This window comes from Ctenopharyngodon idella, chromosome 9 (assembly GCF_019924925.1).
Source record: "Ctenopharyngodon idella isolate HZGC_01 chromosome 9, HZGC01, whole genome shotgun sequence".
In the NCBI taxonomy this organism is placed as follows: domain Eukaryota; kingdom Metazoa; phylum Chordata; class Actinopteri; order Cypriniformes; family Xenocyprididae; genus Ctenopharyngodon; species Ctenopharyngodon idella.
Window position 1 is genome coordinate 8,300,797 of NC_067228.1, and position 21,737 is coordinate 8,322,533.

The window sequence follows — 21,737 nt, forward strand, 5'->3', positions numbered from 1 at the left end:
CCTAAATGACAACGATTCGCCCGTGTATATTAAACATTTGATAAATAAAATCGCGACATTCAAATCTGCGTTCACACTGCCGTTGATCTAAAGAGAGTTGTCATGTGTAGATATAAACAGCTTCACAATCTTTTCAAACGCACAATATCATTATTTCTGTGTGACAAATAGGCCTATTCCAATTATAACAGAAGTATACAAAAGTTTATTATTCAGATTGCTGATGTATTGCTGATGTTTATGTATAATAAATTACATGCTGAAAGTAACTGGACTTCAAATAACGACTGTATCGATTGCATTGTTATGCCACTAGGTGGCAACAAATTTACTGTTAAAAATGTGTTTATCACTGAATCATTCTTTCAAAAACAAGTCTTTATGAATCCAATTTACAAAAATATTCTGTTTCACCTGTCTGAATCTTACATGTGTGTTCAAGCATCTTATCTAATTTGTGGTAACACTTTACAATAAGGATCATTTATGAACTAACCATGAACAATACATTTGTTACTGTATTTGTTAATCTTTGTTGTGTTAGTATAAATGTTAGTTAATAAAAATACAGCCATTTATAGTTTGTTCATGTTACTTCACAGTGCATTAACTAATGTTAACAAATAACTCTTGATTTTAATAATGTATTAGTAAATGTTGAAATTAACATTAACAAAGATTAATGCTGTAGAAATGCAGTTCATTATTAGTTCATGTTAATGTAGTTAACTTATGTTAACTAATGAACCTTATTGTAAAGTGTTAGCGAATTTGTTGAGATTAACAGTCTGTTAAATTCATTTTACAAGAATAATAAATACAAAAAGGACTGTTTGACTCGAGTATTGTGCCTTTTTCCCTTACTACTATTTTTTATTAGTTGTTTAAATATTTTAATGGAACCGGAATCGTTAGGCAGAACCGGAATCGGAACCGGAATATTTCTCACGATTCCCAACCCTAATAATCAGTCGTTTAATCTTCACACCTGTGAGCAAAATCAGACTCTCATCTTAATTACTTTAAGGGACCCAAAGCCACAGTGTGAGAACTCCCATGTAATGACAAGCTTTTGGTTAGAGGCACAGCATACAAATTATAAAACTCTCTTTGTTGTTTATTTTAAACCATAATTTGGAGAATCAAGAAGTTTAGAATCTTTAAATGATCTTTTGAAAGGGATGTTAGTGAAGACACAACACAAGATAAGGCTTTTAAGCCAACACTGTCTGTAATTTTTACTTCCAATAATCAGGCCGACATATTAGAGCCTTTTAACCTCATATAAGGCAATGTCTATTTATTACCATTTTACAAAAGATCCCACACAAGCTGTGTAGTCTCAGCCTCAGACATCACGCCCATGGACCATTGGCTGAACGTCTGATGCATATGGCTCACTGATCTGGAAACACTTCACGATTTTCGAAGTCGTCATCTGGTTGGTTGAATTCTACAGGATGTTCGGGATATGTGTGTGTCGCATTCTTTAATGGTCTGCTTGGAAACAAACGCCGTGACGCAAATCCCCCTTATGAAAGTAGAACGCCGTCGTATTTTAGGGTCTTTTAACTAGTTGCTTATTAAGCACATATTAATGCCTTATTCTGCAGGACCTTATTCTACATTCTAAATCCTACCCAATACCTAAACTTAACAACTAACTTACTAACTATTAATAAGCAGTAAATTAGGAGTTTATTGAGGGTAAAGTCGTAGTTAATAGTGAATGTGTTCCCTATACTAAAGTGTTACCTTTCGAATAAATGCTGTTCTATTGAACTTTCTATTCATTGAAAAAAAAAAAAAAAACTGAAAAAAATGTTACAAAAATATTAAGCAGCACAACTGTTTTCAACATTTAGAACAATAAATTGTCATCTATAAATTGTAATTGTAGAAAAAGGTTTCTTGAGCATCAAAATCAACATATTAATGATTTCTGTAGGACCATGTGACACTGAAAACTGGAGTAATGATGCTGAAAAATTCAGCTTTTCCATTGGTGAGCATAAAATACTTCTAAAACATTTAAACAGTCGTGTATAAGCTACATGTCCAAGCAGGTGTCCCTCTTAGTCTACTTATGATACTATATCTTGCATGAATGATGGTTAAATAAAAGCACTCCAACATTCTTCTGTGGTCAAAGCATTGCATTCTCATTGTGCTGCTGTTCATTGCCAGGCTCATGAATCACCAGCAAAGATGCAAATAGTGTTTTCCAGAGTTGCTGGAACAGGGATTTGTTAAAACAAAACTGTCCAGGCCTGGTAACATGCTACACACTTGAATGAAAATGACTAATCTAAACTTTGGTTATAATCTTAGGTTTAAAAGAGATTCGCTCACTGATACTGTACAAAGAGTACTGTACAAGAGTAAACTAAAAGAGAAATGGTGCTTGGTTGGCACACAAAGTGACTCAAATGATCTAGAAATGTACAAAACAGAATCCCTGCCATGTCAAACCACACATCATCATCATCATAATCCCACCCTGTGATATCTACAAAGGCAGAGAACTGTTTTACGGTGTCTTCACGGAAAACACCAGATATTATGCAAACCATACAACTTCAAAACATATCCCTGAAAGCACCACTCAAAGCTAGCATGAAATTCCACGGCATGGGGAATGAAACGGTCCCGACTTCAAACTTAATCCCTGTTGTTTGGTGACTGACTGTTAAAGAAAGCTAATACTTAAGGATTAGTGGACAGAATGTGACCTTTTTGCTTGTTTGTAAGAATGACTAGTCTTGAAGTCTAAGTCTTGCTGATAAAACAGAACTAAGAAGTAAACTTACCTCTACACACTCATATGTAACTATAACCTACCCTTCTTTAGTCGACATGGTAATCCTGTGTAATGAAGTAAGAAATTATCTAAGGGGTGACGTCTTGCCTCAAGCAACATCAGAAGCTTTAGATTCAACAGGACCACTGAGCATGACAAAGGGGTCCTTCATCAGTCAGGGCCGTGCCTGTCCCGCAATTAGTGACAGGCAGGCTGAAAAGAGACCGGCGGTCACATTGTTTTCCGTGAGACGATTTCCAAAGAGGGTCTAAGATTTCCAGCCACTCGACTCGAGATAATAAAGGGCAAAGGAATGATAATCTGAGGGAAGAATCTCTCTGAGAACTGTGGTGACACTTGCCTCAGGAGAGCACTCATTAACTGAATGTGTTTTGTAGACATAGTAAATGTGCTCCAACAACAGGAGACATGAGACTCGTAGCCAATGACTCTACATCTGAACACAATGACTCTACATCTGAACGTTCTAAGCTAGATAAAATCATGACATCAATCAGCACCAGGTACCAACATGGACCTGACCCAACTAGTCTCTATTCTTATAGGACTAAACTCAGACTGACCTGGATTCCAGTGGAGATACACAAGTTTTATTGTTCATTGTGTCTCGGGAATTGGTAAGACAGATCACTAGGTAGACCATGTGTACTGTAGCATTGTGCATTCTGGGAATCATAAAGAATTTAATGATTCTAGTTCTGATTCTATTTCCACTTCATGATTGCGGTTCCTCCATTAATTTTTTGATTAAGCACCAAATAATCTAATATTATACAATAACTTACTAAAGTTTTGCTTACAATTTTTTAATGTTTTTGAAAGAGGTTTTTATGCTCACCAAGGCTGTATTTATTTGATCAATAATATAGTAAAAACTGTAATATTGCTATTAGGGGTGTAACGTACACGTATTCGTACTGAACTGTTTTGGTACAGGGCTTTCGGTACGGTGCACGTGTGTACCGAATGCATTACATTGCAACATTAAGGTTTCCTGTTTGGGAACACTTTGGTTTCCCGGTGAATTATGACAACGGACAAAGACAAAAGCAGTACACGACGAATACAGCGTTGTAGTCTGACCACCATTAACCACCAATAAGCTCTGCGTTTTATTACTTTCGATAAGAAACAAAGTGTCATCCTTCAAATTCCACAAAATCACGAAATCCAAACAGGAAATTGCGTTTTGACGCGCTTTGATGTAGCGTGACAGATCACTGTATAGGCGCCTCAGTTCAACCGGCAGCGCGGTGCGCGAGTGAATGCAATCATCTCTTCCTCTTTAATACTAGTTACAAAATAAACATAAATGAACATCTAAAGGTATGTTGAAAGATACAATACAACTTACTGAAACGGTCATATCTCATGTAATCACTCAATCAGTGTTTCAACGGCAGAAAGACACCACAATAAAACTGCTAGCAATTTGTCATGTAGCATTTCCCTCAGAAATGCCATTCAGTGTCCACAGCTTGTTAGTTCGCCAGAAAAACACTTTCGCTTAATATATTCACTATATTAGCCTATATATTCATTATATTTTACTTAACCAGTTAGTGATGTCTTGATTATTTAATTTATGTTTAAATAAATCTGTTGTGAAAATGACAGCGACTGTGTATTAATAATTACATTTCAACAACAAATTGGAGTAAAACATAATTTTATAATCAGATTTAGAAGTTAATGCATAAACTGCCTTATGTGCAACATGTTTGCATACAATTTGTTATTTGAGTGTTGATTATTATATCTAAAAATAAATAGCGATTGAAATAAGGCTAATAGTTTGGGCTCAGTTGTTAACCTTTAATATTTAGTAGCCTAATGTTCAAATAAGGGCTCCCTACATAGTTTATAGCATTAGCGGAGATAATTTTTTTATCCTTAAGAAACTTTTAGTTATAATTTAATTTAATATATTTAAAGACAGGTCACAATTTGTTCAGTAAACCACTGTTTAATAAAAAAAAAAGCAATTTTATCTTTAGTTTTCACCCCACCTGCTGTACCGAACCCATACTGAACTGTGACTTCAAAACCGAGGTACGTACCAAACCGTGAGTTTTGTGTACCGTTACACCCCTAATTACTATAAATTAAAACTGTAAAGTTGTTTCTATTTTAAAATGTAATTTCTTTCTGTGATGGAAAGCTGAATTTTCAGCATCATTACTCCAGTCAGTGTCACATGATCCTTCAGAAATCATTCTAATATGCTGATTTGGTGCTCAAGAAACATTTCTTATTATTATAATTGTTGTGCTGCTATAATGGTTGGAGATTGATAACAGACCATAAGAACTTTCAAATGATGTATAATTTATTATCATTCTCAATATTTTTAGACAGTATTCTATATAGTACCTGTAAATGTATACCATGGTAAACAAAGTGACGTCAAGCCCGAAGTCGCGACAGTGCGACTAAAGAGTTTAATATTTTTGTGGAAAACCTGATACATTTGTTTGTAAAATTTCAGGATTCTTTGATGAATAGAATGTTCAAAAGAACAGCATTCATTTGAAACAGAATTTTTCCCCAGTACCTCAAAGCAGTTATTCACTAAAGTTAATAAACACACTGTAAATGAGCAAATTCAAAGAAACAGTATTGTGAATAAGGTCTCGCTTTACACAGAATTCTAGTTCATCAAAGAGATCACAAACAGAAAAACGAGGACAAAACAGACTTCAGTGGCATAAAAAATTTCAGAACACAGAAAAACAGTGCCAAAGAATGTTAGAACATTGCAAGGGTGTAGAAAAAAATGAAAATCTATTGCTCCAACTTGGCTTTGGGGCAATGGAAAACGTCAATTGTCATGCAGCCTGATATCTTTATATAAAAAAAAAAAAAAAAAAAAATTCAAGCATGCAGCGATGTAGCCAGGGTAACTGGTGCATAACGGTATTATAAACCTAGAGCACTTCAATGAACCATGTTCATTCTCTCCACCAACTTACCATAAAGCAAAGCAGCTTGGGAAATTTCAGCCAAAAAGCCTGTAACAAGAGAGTCAACTGTTGACTCTTCCAAAATGATGGCCCTCCCTCACTTGTTGTGTGGATAACTCTATAGCTTTGTAAAGGAATGGACTGGCAAATCTTTCACTGCTCTCTAAATGTTCTAACTACCCCACAATTGGCTTAATTCCCTTCCCTTTTTGTGAATGTCTCAAAGAATGGCACTGTGCCATCTGGCCTACATTACAGAGAAGAATAGAGGACTTCCTTCACTGTTTCGGTTCCAGCTCACAGACAGAACAGTTATGGCCTCCAAGCATGCTGAGCAAAGTGATGCTTTGGCTTTTGTGCTGATACAAGCCCATGCAATTAACAAAAAAAAACTCCCTAGTGAAAACTACTAAGAACCTCCAGCCCCTGCAGTCTGTTTTTATTTAGCAAATTAGATGCATCCTTATGCATCTCAATAAACTGTTTCAGCATCCATGGAGACATTTGAAGGGATAGCTCACCCCAAAATTTAAAATTCTGTCATCATTTACAAACCCATTTGACTTTTTTCTTCTGTAGAATACAAAACATGAAAACTTTGTTACACACTCTTTTTTTTTTTTTTGCAGTTACAAGGAATGGGAACTGAAGCTTTCAATCTTCAAAAAAAGAAAAGAAACAAAAGCACCACAAAAGAATCATAAAAGAAGTCCATATGACTCGTACACTATATTTCAAGTATTGTGAGGTCATACAATAACTTTGCGTGAGGATCAGACCACACAAATAAATTCTAAATAAATATTTGGGATCAGTAAGATTTTTTTTTTTTTCTTCAAGAGATTCGATTTTTTATTCAACAAGGATACATTTAATTGGCCAAAAGTTACAGTAAAGACTTTCTGACCGATACATACAGAGAGATTTGTATGTATTGAGTCACATTTTTTCAATGAATCGTTGATCTGGTTCACTGGAGTTGAAGAATATCATGGAATAAAAACTTAACTTTTGGTCCATTTGTCACACAAAACTATTGTATAACTTGGAATATAGCACACTAGTTCTAAAAACCATTGTTAATGTACATTTCTGTTGCTTTTGTGTCCTTTTCTTAAGCTTAAAAGCTTTAGTTCCCATTTACTGTACTGCTTGTACTGCTTGTAAAGGAAAAATGAGCACTATCTTCAGAATTTCTCCTGTTGTATTCCACAAAAGACAAAAATTCATACTGTTTTGGAAGGACATGAGTGTGAGTAAATGATGACAATTTTCATTTTTGGGTGAAGAATCATTTAATTCCCTCAAGCCTTCAAATAAAGACACTTCCTCCCAAACTAAACCTACATCCATGTTAAACCCACACATCCCTGACTCACCACACTTGAAATCAAAGAAGGCAAGAAAATGGTCACAGCACAATATTTGCTCTATTCCCAGCATGCCTTAACATGCCTCTAGCTGTCAAAGCAAAGAAGAGAGCTGCACTAGCAGTGAGAACCTAGAGGATCCTTGAATGCCATTTCATGTGACCTCCTATAGAAAAAGGTGTTGCTATAGAAAACAGGGTTTTTGCACCTGCCTCAAGAGGGCCTTTAGAGTGTTAAGTCTCATTGCATTCTTTCCCTGACAACTAAAGAGCATGAATGATACCGTCTCCCATATCTGACCTCAGCCCCCATTCCCAGAACTCTCAGGAGAGACAGAAATGGGTAAAGGACCTCTGCAAATCTGTGTTTTGTTCTCAAGCCCACTGCCCTTGATGGTAATCTCCCCTGCCCAGGGGACAGACGTCTTTCACACCACTGGGGAGAAAGATTTATGTGGGGTGAAACAAGAGAACTGTCTGTGGACACTGCTGTTGATGAAAGAATGAATGAAAGGAGGGAATTTCAAACATCATCTTTTAAAGGCTACTTCAAGGAAAACTTATCAGAAAATAGAGAGTGAACAGTATTAAAACCCTATTTAAAAAACAGAGAATCTACAAAAAAGATAAGAAGAAACCCATACGATAACAAGAAACCATAAAATTCACAAGCACATATAGAGCAGAAATGGACGCTAAATTGCCTGGAGCGACTAAAGGTATCAGTTCACTGGCCTTTGCCCTAATAGTCTTGTGTGGTGTACAGTGGTGGTCATTCAAATCCCACTTTCATTCATGAGAATAAAGGCGCTGGTATGGATTTCTTGGGATGTTGTATCTGGTTTCATCCAGCTCTGCGTTCAGCAGACTGTTACTTGGGACATGTAAACACTTCTTAAGCTGGTGGAAGGATAAAGTGCCAGGTAACGGGATCTCACTTCTCACACAGGGGCCAAACTACCCTTTGTGCCTGACAAATCTACACCTGGTTGGCATGGAAACCATTTTCCTATTGGCAGCCCCTCATTACTGACCAATTGTCAAGATCTAAAGATGAGATGACTATCTGCACAAGCATATTTTATATCTCCTATTAGAAAACATGTCAGGGTAGGGCTGTGCGATATATTGAGTATTTACGATTCATTCACTGTTATTTTGTTGGATATAATGAATATTTCAGTAAATTTATTTATTTAGCCATTAAATGTCAAGTTTTTCGTTACACACTAAACCCGAATAACTTGGCAAAACTCAAAAAAATTTAGGTAATCAGTTACATCAAAATGTTTAAGTTAAGAAATTGAAAGTTTAAGTAAGCAGAACTGGCAGATTATTATTTTGTACTCATACATTTTAATTGTTCTTAACAATTTAAGGTATATTTAACTTAAAATTATCATGTAATCTCAACTTAAATATTTTTAGTAGCAGAAACTTGGCTAGCTTTAACAAGCTAATTCAGTAAATGCTAAATTGCTCATTGGTAACACAATAGGTGCGTCCCAATTCGCGTACTTATGCACTATTCTATAACATTTTTAAGTACAAATAGTGCGAGAAGTGCATTCACACAGAAAATTCCAATAAGAAAAAGTGCACTTTAAATACCCGGATGATGCACTAAATTAACGGAAAAAAAGTGTTGGACACTTCATGCACTCAACTGACGTAGCTTTAATTACGTTTCTGAGGGGGAGGGGGGAACAGACTCCGATGTTTAATGACAAAATAAGCTTATAAAATTCATACACTACATGGATGAGTACATAGTGCATAAGTACATAGTGTATAGTGCGTCATTTGGGACGCAACTAATGCTTTGATAGCATTAGCATAGCATAGCAATTGCTGAATGAGTACGGCAATATAGAAGCAAAACAAACAGCAAAACATTAAATCACTACTAAATCTCCCACTTAACATTAATCTTGCACAAAAAAAGCATATAACACTTAATTTTAGCATTTACTCTCCCTTTCGAGTGTCAAAGAATGCTGGGAAAAAGAAATTCTAGCCAAGTTTCTGTTAAATATGTTTGTTAAATTTAAAGAAACAAGTTTATAAAACTTAAAACAGTAATACAATTCAGATTACTTAAAATGTGTCAGTTTTGTGAACTCAAAAGAAAAAGAAAGTTCTAAAACTCATAAATTTTATTGAACTAATTTGTTTAATTGAAGTTTACCCTACTCAAACCAATTAATTATTTTGAGCATTAGGGTTTACAGAGTAATCATCATTTTTGAACAGTTTATTTTAAAGAATCGGTTGTTTATTTTTAATCACATTTTACAGTAATTTCCCAGTCCTGCGTTTAACATTTTGAATGCAACAATGGCTCTTTGGTCAAGATATTAAACATATTGAAAATTGTCAAAAGGCTGAAAAATATTGTGACTTTTTTTTAAAGCTATATCGCCCTAGTGTCAGCGTTGATACACTTACATATGAAAATACTTACACAATCGTCTGCATGCCATAAAATTCTCACTAAATCAAAATGATCACCTTGGAAGTTAAAATGATTTGCTTCCAGGCAAGATAAAACCAGTTCAGCTCTCATCTTTTGCAATTACACATAATAATCGTCATAGAGAACAATTATTCAAAACAGTACTCGTGTGCCAGCTGCCATTTAGAAGACATAAAATGGAAAATGACTGTAATTAGAGACATAAGACGATCATATAAATTATTTTTAGTTGGCTTTTTGTTTCTACCAATTTAAAAAAAAACTGTACAGACTCAATTTGACAGTATAAAATGTAAATCTGAATTACTGTTTTTTTAGATATATTTTGTTCTTGCTCACCAAGGCTGCATTTGATCAAATACTGTACATAAAAAACAATATATATTTCAATATATTTTAAATTATATTTTATAACAAACAAATTTTAATATATATTTCAATATATTTTAAAATGTAATTTATTCCTGATGGCAAAGCTGAATTTTCAGCAGCCATCATTTCAATCTTTAGAGTCACAGGATCCTTCAGAAATCATTCCAATATGCTGATTTGCTGCTCGAGAAACATTCCTTGAATGACAAGCAACAGGCCAAAAATCCATTCTATCCGCCTCAGATCCACTGAAGTGCAACTTTACACCGATGACAACAGACAGTAATAAAGATAACGCACAGTTGTCCCTAACCCCACCCGTTTACCCCTCCTTATCAACACAATCTTCTTCCACAACAGCTGCAAAAGCAAGACGCTATCTGTAAAACCCAAATAGGAAGTCAATCCATCATCTGGTACACAATACACCTTACAATAAAAGTACACAGTGTCTATATCCACATAATGCTATTTCGGCAAAAGTCAACTTTTCCTATTTGCCTTTAACGCCTTTAAACCACAGGTGCATTTTCTGGGGAATTTGAGATGTGTACAAAACCCATTGGCCTGTCATTTGTCAAATAACGCTATAGAGCCACAATTACAGGTGAAGGGAGCAAAAAAAGTAAGGGTTTCAACCTGGGCAGGAAGGACTTCAGGAGCACTCAGTGCCGCTCAGCGGCCTATTAGCCATGATGATGGTAGGGTGCGGGCCATAAAGAGTATTACAAATCGTCCTTTCATGACCCAAAAGCTGTAATTATGGTTTTCCTATTGGTTTTTGGCACTAAATTGCTAAAGCTCAGTGTGAGACCAAGAGGTTCAGACACTAAGGACTGACGCTACATGAAGAAAAAAAAAATACAAACAACAGCTGCTAGCGCTTACAGCATCACCCTGAAAAGGAAGAGGACATGCTACAGCAAATTCACATCAAAGCTCTTGGAGAATAAATATCTAGTGGAATGAGGCATGTGTTAGCAAATATTTTCTAGAATTCAATTGTGGTTTAAACCTTGGAAAGCTTTGAAGATCACTAAATCACCACTTAGAATAGGCCTAATTGTCTCGGGAAGATATCATTTAGACAGAGCTGCGTTTATGGCACTAGACCAAAATGAGAGACCTTTCAGCTTTGACCTTGTGAATAGCCACAGCGCACACCTGCTTTTATTGAGAGGATCGACACAAATGCACTGGAGGAACAGCTGATAGCTCATTGTGCCAAGCGAACAAAGAGCAAATCTAACTTTGTGACCCAATAAAGTTAAAGCTTACAAAAACATGACCGGCAGGACTTCAAACCCTACATACATCTGCCATTGCTTAAAGCTGCAATCCAAAACTTTTTTTGGTTAAAAATGATCCAATTGAGCAAGTACATAACCAGCCAGTGTTCAAAACTATCCTTACCTTAGCCCGATTCACAACGGTAAGCTTGTAATAATGTTTTTTAATACGAGTGGTACTGGTAGGTTTCGGCGGAAAATACGAGTTTGCCTTTGCGTCAATACGTCTGTATACATAAAAAAGGAGTCCCGCACGCTGCAGGTGGCGGGTCATTTGAAGACTCTTTTACAGCAGCTGGAATAATTAAGCTTGTCATTTTGATGGCGGATTGTAATCAAGAACAGTAAAGACGACCATCCTCATTGACAACTAGTGAATCACCTGTAGTAAAAAAGACTTCGGACTGTGGAGTGGCTACAGCAAAAAAAGGGAATGCGTTCAGGCCCGTGCGAAAACAAGAATAAAAATATCGGCAGGGCTTTTGAAAGGTGGCGTGAACTCTGTGTTTTGAACAGGTTAAAAATGGACACAGAGATTCATTTTAATGTTCATTTTAACATTTTAAAGGTTTATTGGGTAAATAATGCTAATTATATAACGCTAATACACACTAAACACACATAGTCACGCAATGTTGATGTTGTTAACATTAACAATTTGAGAACAACTGTTTGATGTGATATGAGCTAACTTTGCGATCGTTATGTTTAATCACCATCAGATTTATTGTAGAACTTTTTTTCCAGTTGGTCAACAAAAGTGGCAGACATGTTACTTAGCCTACTTGTTCAGATGACATTTTCCAGAGAAACGTAGTATCTGCAATTCCGAAGTACAGTATCCACACCTGTGCGGTGACTGACAGCCTACTCCTCAAAACATTAGATTTATCCACGCTGAGGAGCCATGCAGATGCACAACCCACGTAAAATGATAATTCCGCAAATAACTGCAATTGCAGGTTTCAAACAGAGATGGCGACAAAGAGGCGAAACTTACGGCCTGCAGCTTTAAAGGGTTAGTTCACCCAAAAATGAAAATTATGTCAGTTACTACTCACCCTCATGTTGTTCTACACCCGTAAGACCTTCATTCATCTTAGGAACACAAATTAAGATATTTTTGAGAAAAAAGCTCGAAGCTTTACAAATCTTTTGTTTCGAATCAGTGGTTCGGACCGCGTAAACAAAGCTTTGTTTACTGAAATCACGTGACTCTGGCACTCCAAACCACTGATTTGAAACAACAGATTCGTAAAGCTTCGAAGCTTCATGAAGCAGTGTTTTGAAATCAGCCGTCACTAGAAATTGTTGAAAAGTCGTTATTTTGTTTTTTTGGCGCACAAAAAGTATTCTCATCGCTTTATAATATTAAGGTAAAACCACTGTAGTCACATGAACTGTTTTAAATATATCTTTAGTAGTGTTCTGGGTGTTTGAAAGTGTTAATTGTCTTGCTGGCAATGCAGGCCTCACAGAGCCATCGGATTTTATCAAAAATATCTTAATTTGTGTTCCGAAGATGAACGAAGGTCTAGGTGAGTAATTGATGACAGAATTTTCATTTTTGGGTGAACTAACCCTTTAAGTTTATAGTGATTTCTAAGGATGGTGTGTATAATAAACCAATTGGGCTCTAAATTAAATGTATCAAACAAAACAGTAACCTACAAACTAAATGATTTACCTGCTGTAATCATTCAGTCTGAAATTCTATACTCCTGATCTCATCAACTCTAAATCTCAGACATTACGCATGCGATTAGAATGCCCATCCTTTAAGCCCCCCAACTATTGTGTGGTAAAGTAAAAATGACAAGCATTAAGGAGAAACATATGTTCTCATTCCTGTCACTGAATGTTAGCAGTACCCTCTGTTCTTGCAGGATTACTGTGAATAGATTACAACACTGTGCTGTAAAACACAGATGTGTCGCAGTAAGTTCCCATTCATCAGTGCGGTCCCCACCCTTTTAGCTGGCATGTTGGAGTATCACATCTCCAAAACATGCATATATTTAAAGCAAATCTGTTGTGATAAGCCATTATTTGGCCATTTGGGGTTCACTGGTTGATAACTATACCCACTTGGCTGATAAACAGAAAAAACGTGTCAATTTTGACCCACACCACCCAACATTTATCCTAGACCCTACTTTAAAATAAATCGCCTTTTACGTAACTTTGCCAGATTGTTCCAAATAATAAAGTCTCAACCTATGTTGCATATGTAGCCTACATAGGTTTTAAATTTTGTGAGGAAAAAAGCCACAGGCAGCACAGCAGACAAACCTACAGCATGAACTTTCAATCTTCGGTTTATATTTTTCATGTCAAGGTGTGAGATTTGCCTCATTACATATACTGCAGGTCATTGCTGGGTCAAATTGACTAACTAAACACATTAACTGTAAAAATGGACAACATAATTGTGCATGACGAGGCAGAGAAAATACATTCTGTGTGCATTCCAAGTACTTGTTTACTTTTGTGTTATAAACAATTTTGTTACTGTTGAGCATCTCCACTTCATGTCTTCAATAAAAAACATGGTTCCTGAAGCAAAACCAGTTGAGAACCACTGATCTAGAGAGATTAATTTGTATGAAAAGGAAGCTGAATTCTACCCGTGAACTATTGATTTATAATGAATGTTATGAGAACATTCATTGCATGGAGTATGCATTACAAATCTAAAACACAAGTGACGACTAAAAACAGAGAAGTTTGGGATGCTTCAATTGAATTGGTGATAGTGGAAAAGTGAAAAATGAGAGCTATGATTTTGCTTGACAGCTTTGTAAATCCTTTGCATCACCGGTTGCCAGATCACAATACCTCTAAGTTTAATGATAAATCCAGACTCTTTGTACTGATGCGGTACATGAGAAGTGCACAAACACACATTCTCTCTCTCACTCACTGACCCTCACACACACTTTAGCCATCTCTTGATCCCAGGGGCTCCCGTTCTCACAAAGTGGGTTAAATACAGCCCTTTTAGCTCACAGGATAATGCCGTCTCCACTGCTCCCCTTGAAAAGAAGAGGTGGGTTAAAGAAAAATTCAATTCACATCTCTGCATCAACACTTCTCAGACAGAGAAACGGGCCCCCCACTAGAGTCTGCAAGTGAAAAAGACTCTGCTATAAGTGAATCTGTTTATTGACTGGAAAATCTGTGGATTACTGAAACCACAGGAGTTGCTGAACCAGAACAGAGCTGCTATCCACACAAAAAATGTGGATTCAAAAAAAGCACCATAAAAGCATGCAAATCTGAAAATAATGACAAAATATTTAATTTCTGGCTGAACTATTCCTTTAAGATAGCACTGCCATTCACCTACAAGAATGCTGCCGCTAACTAAAAGGTCACGCTTCACTTGTGGATCACGCCCTTTCATCAAACATATCGTCGATCACCGGTGTATGAAAACTCAAGGACTTTGTTGTAATGATTACATTTTATCTATGTCATGAAAATGAAGGCATTCCATTGGTTTTAAAATATGATTAGCGAATATATGTTAGTGCCTGTGGGTGTTCAAAGGACTCAGTAAAACATGTTTAGGCAGTTACCACAAATCTTGCATTTAAAGTCATCATGTCATATCATGTTTAATCCAGCCTTTTAAACCTCATCAACAAATTTCCAACAATAAATTATTTCATAATGGAAAAGCAACAAAGTTGATGCTATTTTCTGAAGCTATATAAACACTATGAGATCATCAATCCAACAAGAAACAGACGAGATATTTATGAAATAAAGTAACAAGTTAGGAAGCATCAGCAATCAAAGAGCTGTCGGGGTTACTAAAGTCTAAGTAAATCAACAAGTGTTAGGTATCTACCATACAACAGTCGTGTTTTATAAGTGCTACAAACTAACTTCCTTTTCTTTTTGCCAAAGTAATATTAACTTTGTTAATAGAACTATTGTATAAAACTAATATCACATTTGCAATCAAGTTTGTAACGTACAAAGCTGGTCTAACTAAAGAACTGCACAGAGAACAGGTCATTGAGGTCATTTGGTCTCCAGGTATCCCTGAGCATGAAGAAAAGCTTTGTTTTGGGTAAAAGCGTATTGTTACTTGCAACCACAGAGTTCTCAACAGGACATTCCTGCCTCCTATCGTTTAGGCATCCATATACAGCAGGTGGGAAGCCTTGTTTGCTGTGATTTTTAATGCAGAATTTCGCTCTGCGATTAAATATCCCAGTGGGGTGTCCTTTTACAGCTGTTCTCCTCCGGCCTGCTGTGCAGCCTCAGGCCACGATCAGTCAAAGAGCGACAAATTGATGGCATGACAAAAGAAAAGTCCACTATGAGGCAAGAAAGTAGTCTGCACTCTGACAGTCCCAGTCACTTATACAAAGTGAATCTGATCTGTGATTATTTAAATTACTGCGTAGCTCTCTCTCTCAACAATACTACATCACTATAAAACAACAGACATTCAAATAGAGTCACACAGTGAACACTTGACCCATCAAGAATTGACTACCTCCCATAAATTTATAAACCCAACCAGGGAATCTTCATGGTATCCATTATTTGAGAAATTGAGACGCAACACTCATAGCCTAAGTATTGTGCCTCAATAAAAAAGGCAAATGGCACACCCACAAACTTTGATGCAAGTTTGTCCATTATTCCTATATAATGTGATGACAGCAACAGTGATCTCTGTCGATCAAATATTTATAAAGAGGTTCTCAGTTTCTAAGATCTCTCTGTCTCATGCCTGCCTTACATGACAGCTGTACAGACCTTTTCTTAATTAAATGGTCCGCAACTTAAGTAATTGCAGAACAATATACATTGGACGAGACTCCATCACTGCTGTATGGTGTAGGCAGATCCCACAAACAGACACAGAAACTTTAAACAAGTCCAGGCTAACATTTACAAAATCACTGACAAAGACACCGGATGAAGGAAAAAAATTATGTAAGCAAATTTTGGCGCCTCTGTCTAATAACATAGCAATGGGGGAAAATAAACAGACCTAACTTAAAAATAACTTTAAAAAAATAAATAAAAAAAAAAAACTCCAAACCTGACAAAATATTTTGATAAGATGCACACCAGAAAACAGAGTTTTTTTTTTTTTTTTTTTATCTATCTAAAAAAAATCTAATATATATTTTAAAATTATAATTCTTTTGGGTTGGGGACAGGAAAAATTGGCAAGTAAAAAATGCAACTGCTGGCCCGACTAGGGAAGCAGAATAAAATCCTTATTGTTGAACTTATAGATAGATAGACTAATTTTTTCCACAAAATTTATTAGACAACATGATCTTTTACATCATACAGTCAAACCAAAATTTATTCAGACACCTTGAACATTTCATTCATTAATACAGTTTATTCACTAGAGTTTAAAAAAAAAAAATGGTAATAAAATATGACAAGATCTCAGAGTTAAACTGTGTCAAAAAAAATGTTTATCTTAATTATGTCAGATAACACTAGCAAAACAAGGTCAGGTCAAAGTGTCTGAATAATTCTTGGTCCCAAATTTTTATCAATTTTACTGTATGAAGAATTTTTGGGTATAATAGCCTACGTCAGTTTACTTTATTTTGCTATCCTCACTTACATAAATGAACTATGGTGTCCTTCACCCACTAGTAAAAATATATATCAAAAATAGCCTATCAAAAATGTCTGAATAATTTTTGGTTTGATTGTATGTTGATCATTCTGCTGTCTTCGATCAAATACTGCAGCACTACAGATAATGAAGTCTGTGTCTCTCGACTTTTCAACAAGTGTAAGAACACACGTGCAACTGGTCCAGCTCTCATCCCGTGCGGATCTGTACTCACCTCTTCTCTGCGATGCAGCCGGTGACAGAGCAATGAACACGCAGCAGATGAACCGCTCCAAAAACGCGAGACACCTGCAACGATGACCCACATTTGCTTAGTTTTTCTCTCTTTTTTTTTTTTCTTCATCTTAATCATTTACACTCTGAAAGGCTTCTGAAGTGCATTTCTCACGTATACCTTGCCATTTCTGTTTTTTTCAGCTACATGGGATCCTGGTTGGAAGGTGGATGAAAGTTTCCCGCTTTAGAGTGAGAACAGCCCTCGCGCCGGTGCAACAGCTGATGAGAGTGATCCGAGAGCCGCACTGATGAACGAGACGAAGCGAGAGGATAGCGAGACATGAACATTTCAAGACAGGTCCTCTGGGTCCTAAAGCCTACCGCGACAACCCACCTACCTGCATTCTCGTCCCCCGTGACGCCACGCGCTCTTGATGTCAAGTAGCCTACGGAAGCCCTAGGAGACCATGCATTATATTTTTCTTGTTTTGTTTTTGCGTTATTGTCTTGTTTTTTCGTGATAACTTTTTAGGCTACCTCAAAATAGCAAGTTGTTTTTTTTTAAGAACTCAACTTTTTGTTATCTTGATATAACTAAAGCAGTTTTGTTTTGTTTTTTTGAGATCTCAAAGATGCTTTAGTTTTTTTTCCTGGTCTAAAAAAAAACAAGACAGAAAAAATAAAAAAATAAAAAATAGAAGATAAGATACTTGAAAAATACTAATTTTGAGGAAACTAAATCAAAATAGGTGAGAAAATGTACAAATTAAACTCTGGTTAATTATATTTACTTAAAGGGATAGTTCACCCAAAAATGAAAATTCTATCATCATTTACTCCCCCTCAAATTGTTCCAAACCTGTATGAATTTCTTTCTTCTGCTGAACACAAAAGAAGATATTTTGAAAAATATGGGTAACCAAACAGTTGATGGGCCCCATTGACCTCCATAGCATTTAAGGGTGAGTAAATGATGACAGAATTTTCATTTAGGAGTTAACTATCCCTTTAAGAAAAAAAAAAACTATATTTGTGTTTCATATTTTTGAGCAACCATGTAGTGAAGAAAACATATTAGTCTTAATCAAAAGGCTTAAAGGATTAGATCACTTCAGAATTCAAATTTCCTGATAATTTACTCAGCCCCATGTCATCTAAGATGTTCATGTCTTTCTTTCTTCAGGCGAAAAGAAATTAAAGTTTTTGAGAAAAACATTCCTGGATTTTTCTGCATAGTGGACTTCAACAGTTACCAATGGGTTGAAGGTCCAAATTGCAATTCAGTGCAGCTTCAAAGGGCTCTACATGATCCCAACTGAGGAATAAGGGTCTTATCTAGCGAAACGATCATTCATTTTCTGAAAAAAATAAAAGTGTATATACTTTTTAACCACAAATGCTCGTCTTGCACTGCTCTATGATGCGCGACGTTGGAAAGATCACACGTGACTCTATCTCATCTCATTTTCTCCTCCAACTTCAAAATCGTCCAACATCATTGTTTTACCTTTTGTGTGTGTGTGTGTGTGTGTGTGTGTGTGTGTGTGTGTAAAGGGCATTTGACTTAGTCTTTGCCAGTTCGCTTTGTAGACACTGGATCGGTACTTCCACCACCTCCCTTTCCAACGTGACTATGTAATGCGTGAAATCATGGACGCGCATTGCAGAGCTAGTGCAAGATGAGCATTTGTGGTTAAAAAGAATATCAATTTTTATTTTTTTAGAAAACGACCGATCGTTTCACTATCTAAGACCCTTATTCCTCGGCTGCGATTGTGTAGAGCCATTTGAAGCTGCACTGAAACTGCAATTTGGACCTTCAAACCATTGGTAACCGTCCACTATATGGAGAAAAATCCTGGAATGTTTTCCTCAAAAACCTTAATTTCTTTTCGCCTGAAGAAAGAAAAACATGAACATCTTGGATGACATGGGGGTGAGTAAATTATCAGGAAATTTTAATTCTGAAGTGAACTAATCCTTTAATGTAAAAGACTGCAATAACCTGTTTGAGAAAGCGAAGAAAAAAAACGTTTGGATTTCTTTGATTAAGCTGAGTGTTGTTTCTGCAGTCTTTATTTGATAGCACTGCCAGCATGTTGGCAGAAAGATCATAAACACTAAATCACCGGCATCACTGTTATTATTAAATGTTGTGTAATATCTGCGCCACTGTGGCACCAAACTAAAATGCAAAAACAATTACTCATTCTCTGAACAGATTGCAAATTTTGTTTGACAACACTAGTGGTGCAAAAATTAATAACTTTGGCATCACCAAACGGATTTACAAAAATAATGACAAAGATTTCAAACAGGTTTCCTAAATGTTTCTCCATCCACCATTGGTCAACCAAGGGGACAGTCCTGCTGCAAACTCACACCATTGGTTGAGTCAATGTAAATGACTTATCTAGCTGTTTCTGCATGTTAAACTTGAATATGAGGTCATGTATTCACATGGGGAAAAAATGACATCACCTTTAAGCTACTTTGTTTGTACTGAGGAAAGTTTGAACTGCCATTAAGAAAAAGGGTCAACAAAAGAGAAACAAATCTGATCCTGTCTTTAACTGGGAACAATTTCGAATGTGTACAGAGTTTCTCCTATGCTTCCAGCCCCAATTTTTCTTCCAGGTGAACTTGTCACCAGCGCTCTTGAGCGAAGCATGACCTGGAGTGCAGTTTTAACTTGGGGTTACGTGGTGTACTTGTGCAATGCAAAGGATAAGGTGAAGTCCATTGTGAGCAGAGTGCTTCTCAGACATAAAAGTTAATCACTCTTCAAATATCACTGTCTGGTATGCTGTCAGTTGGAATGGGCTCATAAAATCAGAATCCAGATAAAATGTAACCAATGAGCTCAAGACATGATAATTCTTCAGATTCTCACCGATTGCAAATGACCACTTTGGGCAAACATGCTTCTAGACGTAGTATAAGATTAAACAAAGAGTGATCACAAAATATTTCCGTTTCTTTCAAGTTGAACCCAAAGCGCACATTCTTTACAACAAGTGTGAGGTAAAAGAACAGCGTCACCCAATCAGATTTATGCACCAGTGTGAAGTGGGTCAATAAGAGTGCAGCTTTTGTTTTCCCAGTCAGGTCAGCTTTCTTGGGAACAGTGGGTCAACAAAAGAGGAAGGGGAACAGACACACACACACACACCTACGACTGCAGGAACACCCACTGGCACACACATGCATGCATACACCAGTAAGGCCGCCTCATCAAAGCATCTCCAGCATGTTCTCATTATGAGCACTCTGCACCATGGGTAACCTCTCACTGCGGAGGAGAGGGAGGAGATGGGGAGGATCGCCGAGGAGTCTGATGCTGGTAGTTCAGTCACTGCCTTTGGAGCCAAAGCTGTGATCAGCAGCTCGCGGGCTGCTGTTGAAACACGTTCGCAGCCCTGGTGAGCTTTGCATTCCTATAAAAGCAAAGAATGTATTAAAGGGTTAGTTCACTCAAAAAGGAAAATTGTGTCATTAATTACTCACCCTGATGTCGTTTCAAATGCGACCTTTGTTCATCTTCAGAACACAAATGAAGATATTTTTGATGAAATCTGTGAGTTATCTGGCCTTCGATAAACTGCAACACAGTCACCCCTTTTAAGGCCCAGAAAGGTAGTAAAGACATCATTAAAATAGTTAATGTGACTACAGTAGTTCAATCTTAAAGGGTTAGTTCACCCAAAAATGAAAATTCTGTCATTTATTACTTACCCTCATGTCGTTCCACTCCCGTAAGACCTTCATTCCTCTTCGGAACACAAATTAAGATATTTTTGATGAAATCCGATGGCTCAGTGAGGCCTCCATTTCCAGCAAGATAATTAACACTTTCAGATGCCCAGAAAGCTACTAAAGACATATTTAAAACAGTTCATATGAATACTGTGGTTCAACCTTAATGTTATGAAGCGACTGAGAATACTTTTTGTGCACCAAAAAAAACAAAATAACGACTTTATTCAACAATATCTAATGAAGGGCGATTTGAAAACACTACTTCATGAAGCTTCGAAGCTTTATGAATCTTTTGTTTCAAATCAGTGGCTCGGAGCGCGCATCAAACTGCCAAAGTCACGTGAACCATTGAAATTTCAAAACGTTTTGAAACACTTATGACGTAACAAAGTTTCGTTTACTGAAATCACGTGACTTTGGCAGTTTGACACACGCTCCGATGAACGAAGGTCTTATGGGTGTGGAACGACATGAGGGTGAGTAATTAATGACAGAATTTTCATTTTTGGGTGAACTAACCCTTTAATAATAAATGACACTTAAAGGAATAGTTCAATTTGCTATAAACTGCTTTTCTCTTTCATTTAATGGAACTGAAAAGAGGCAGTTGCCATCAAGCTCCAAAGTGATTATAAGGGAATTATAATAAAAGTAGTACATATGACTTGAGCACTCTATATATGTCTTTTTATAGATTTGCATGGTGAACAGGCCAAAACGTAAGTCATCATTCACTGAAAATGATTTCCTCCACTGCAGCTCTCAAGTCATATTATGGTGCTTTGAGATGCTGGAAAATATGGAAAATGGAAAAGAGCAGCCAGGACAGTCTACACATTTTCA

The 21,737-nt window shown here is 36.6% G+C and overlaps 1 protein-coding gene across 1 annotated transcript in view; it reads right to left on the reverse strand.

Annotated features, from left to right (window-relative positions):
- col18a1a (collagen type XVIII alpha 1 chain a) overlaps window positions 1–17,517 on the reverse strand; it is a 90,119-nt gene extending 72,602 nt beyond the window's left edge. Inside the window, exons 1-2 of the mRNA XM_051906841.1 lie at window positions 17,314–17,517; window positions 17,134–17,207 (exon numbers count right to left, since the gene is read on the reverse strand). Coding sequence (XP_051762801.1) covers window positions 17,134–17,207; window positions 17,314–17,321 — 82 coding nt within the window. The 5' untranslated portion in view covers window positions 17,322–17,517. The remainder of the gene's footprint in view (window positions 1–17,133; window positions 17,208–17,313) is intronic.
- Window positions 17,518–21,737: the final 4,220 nt, after the last annotated feature.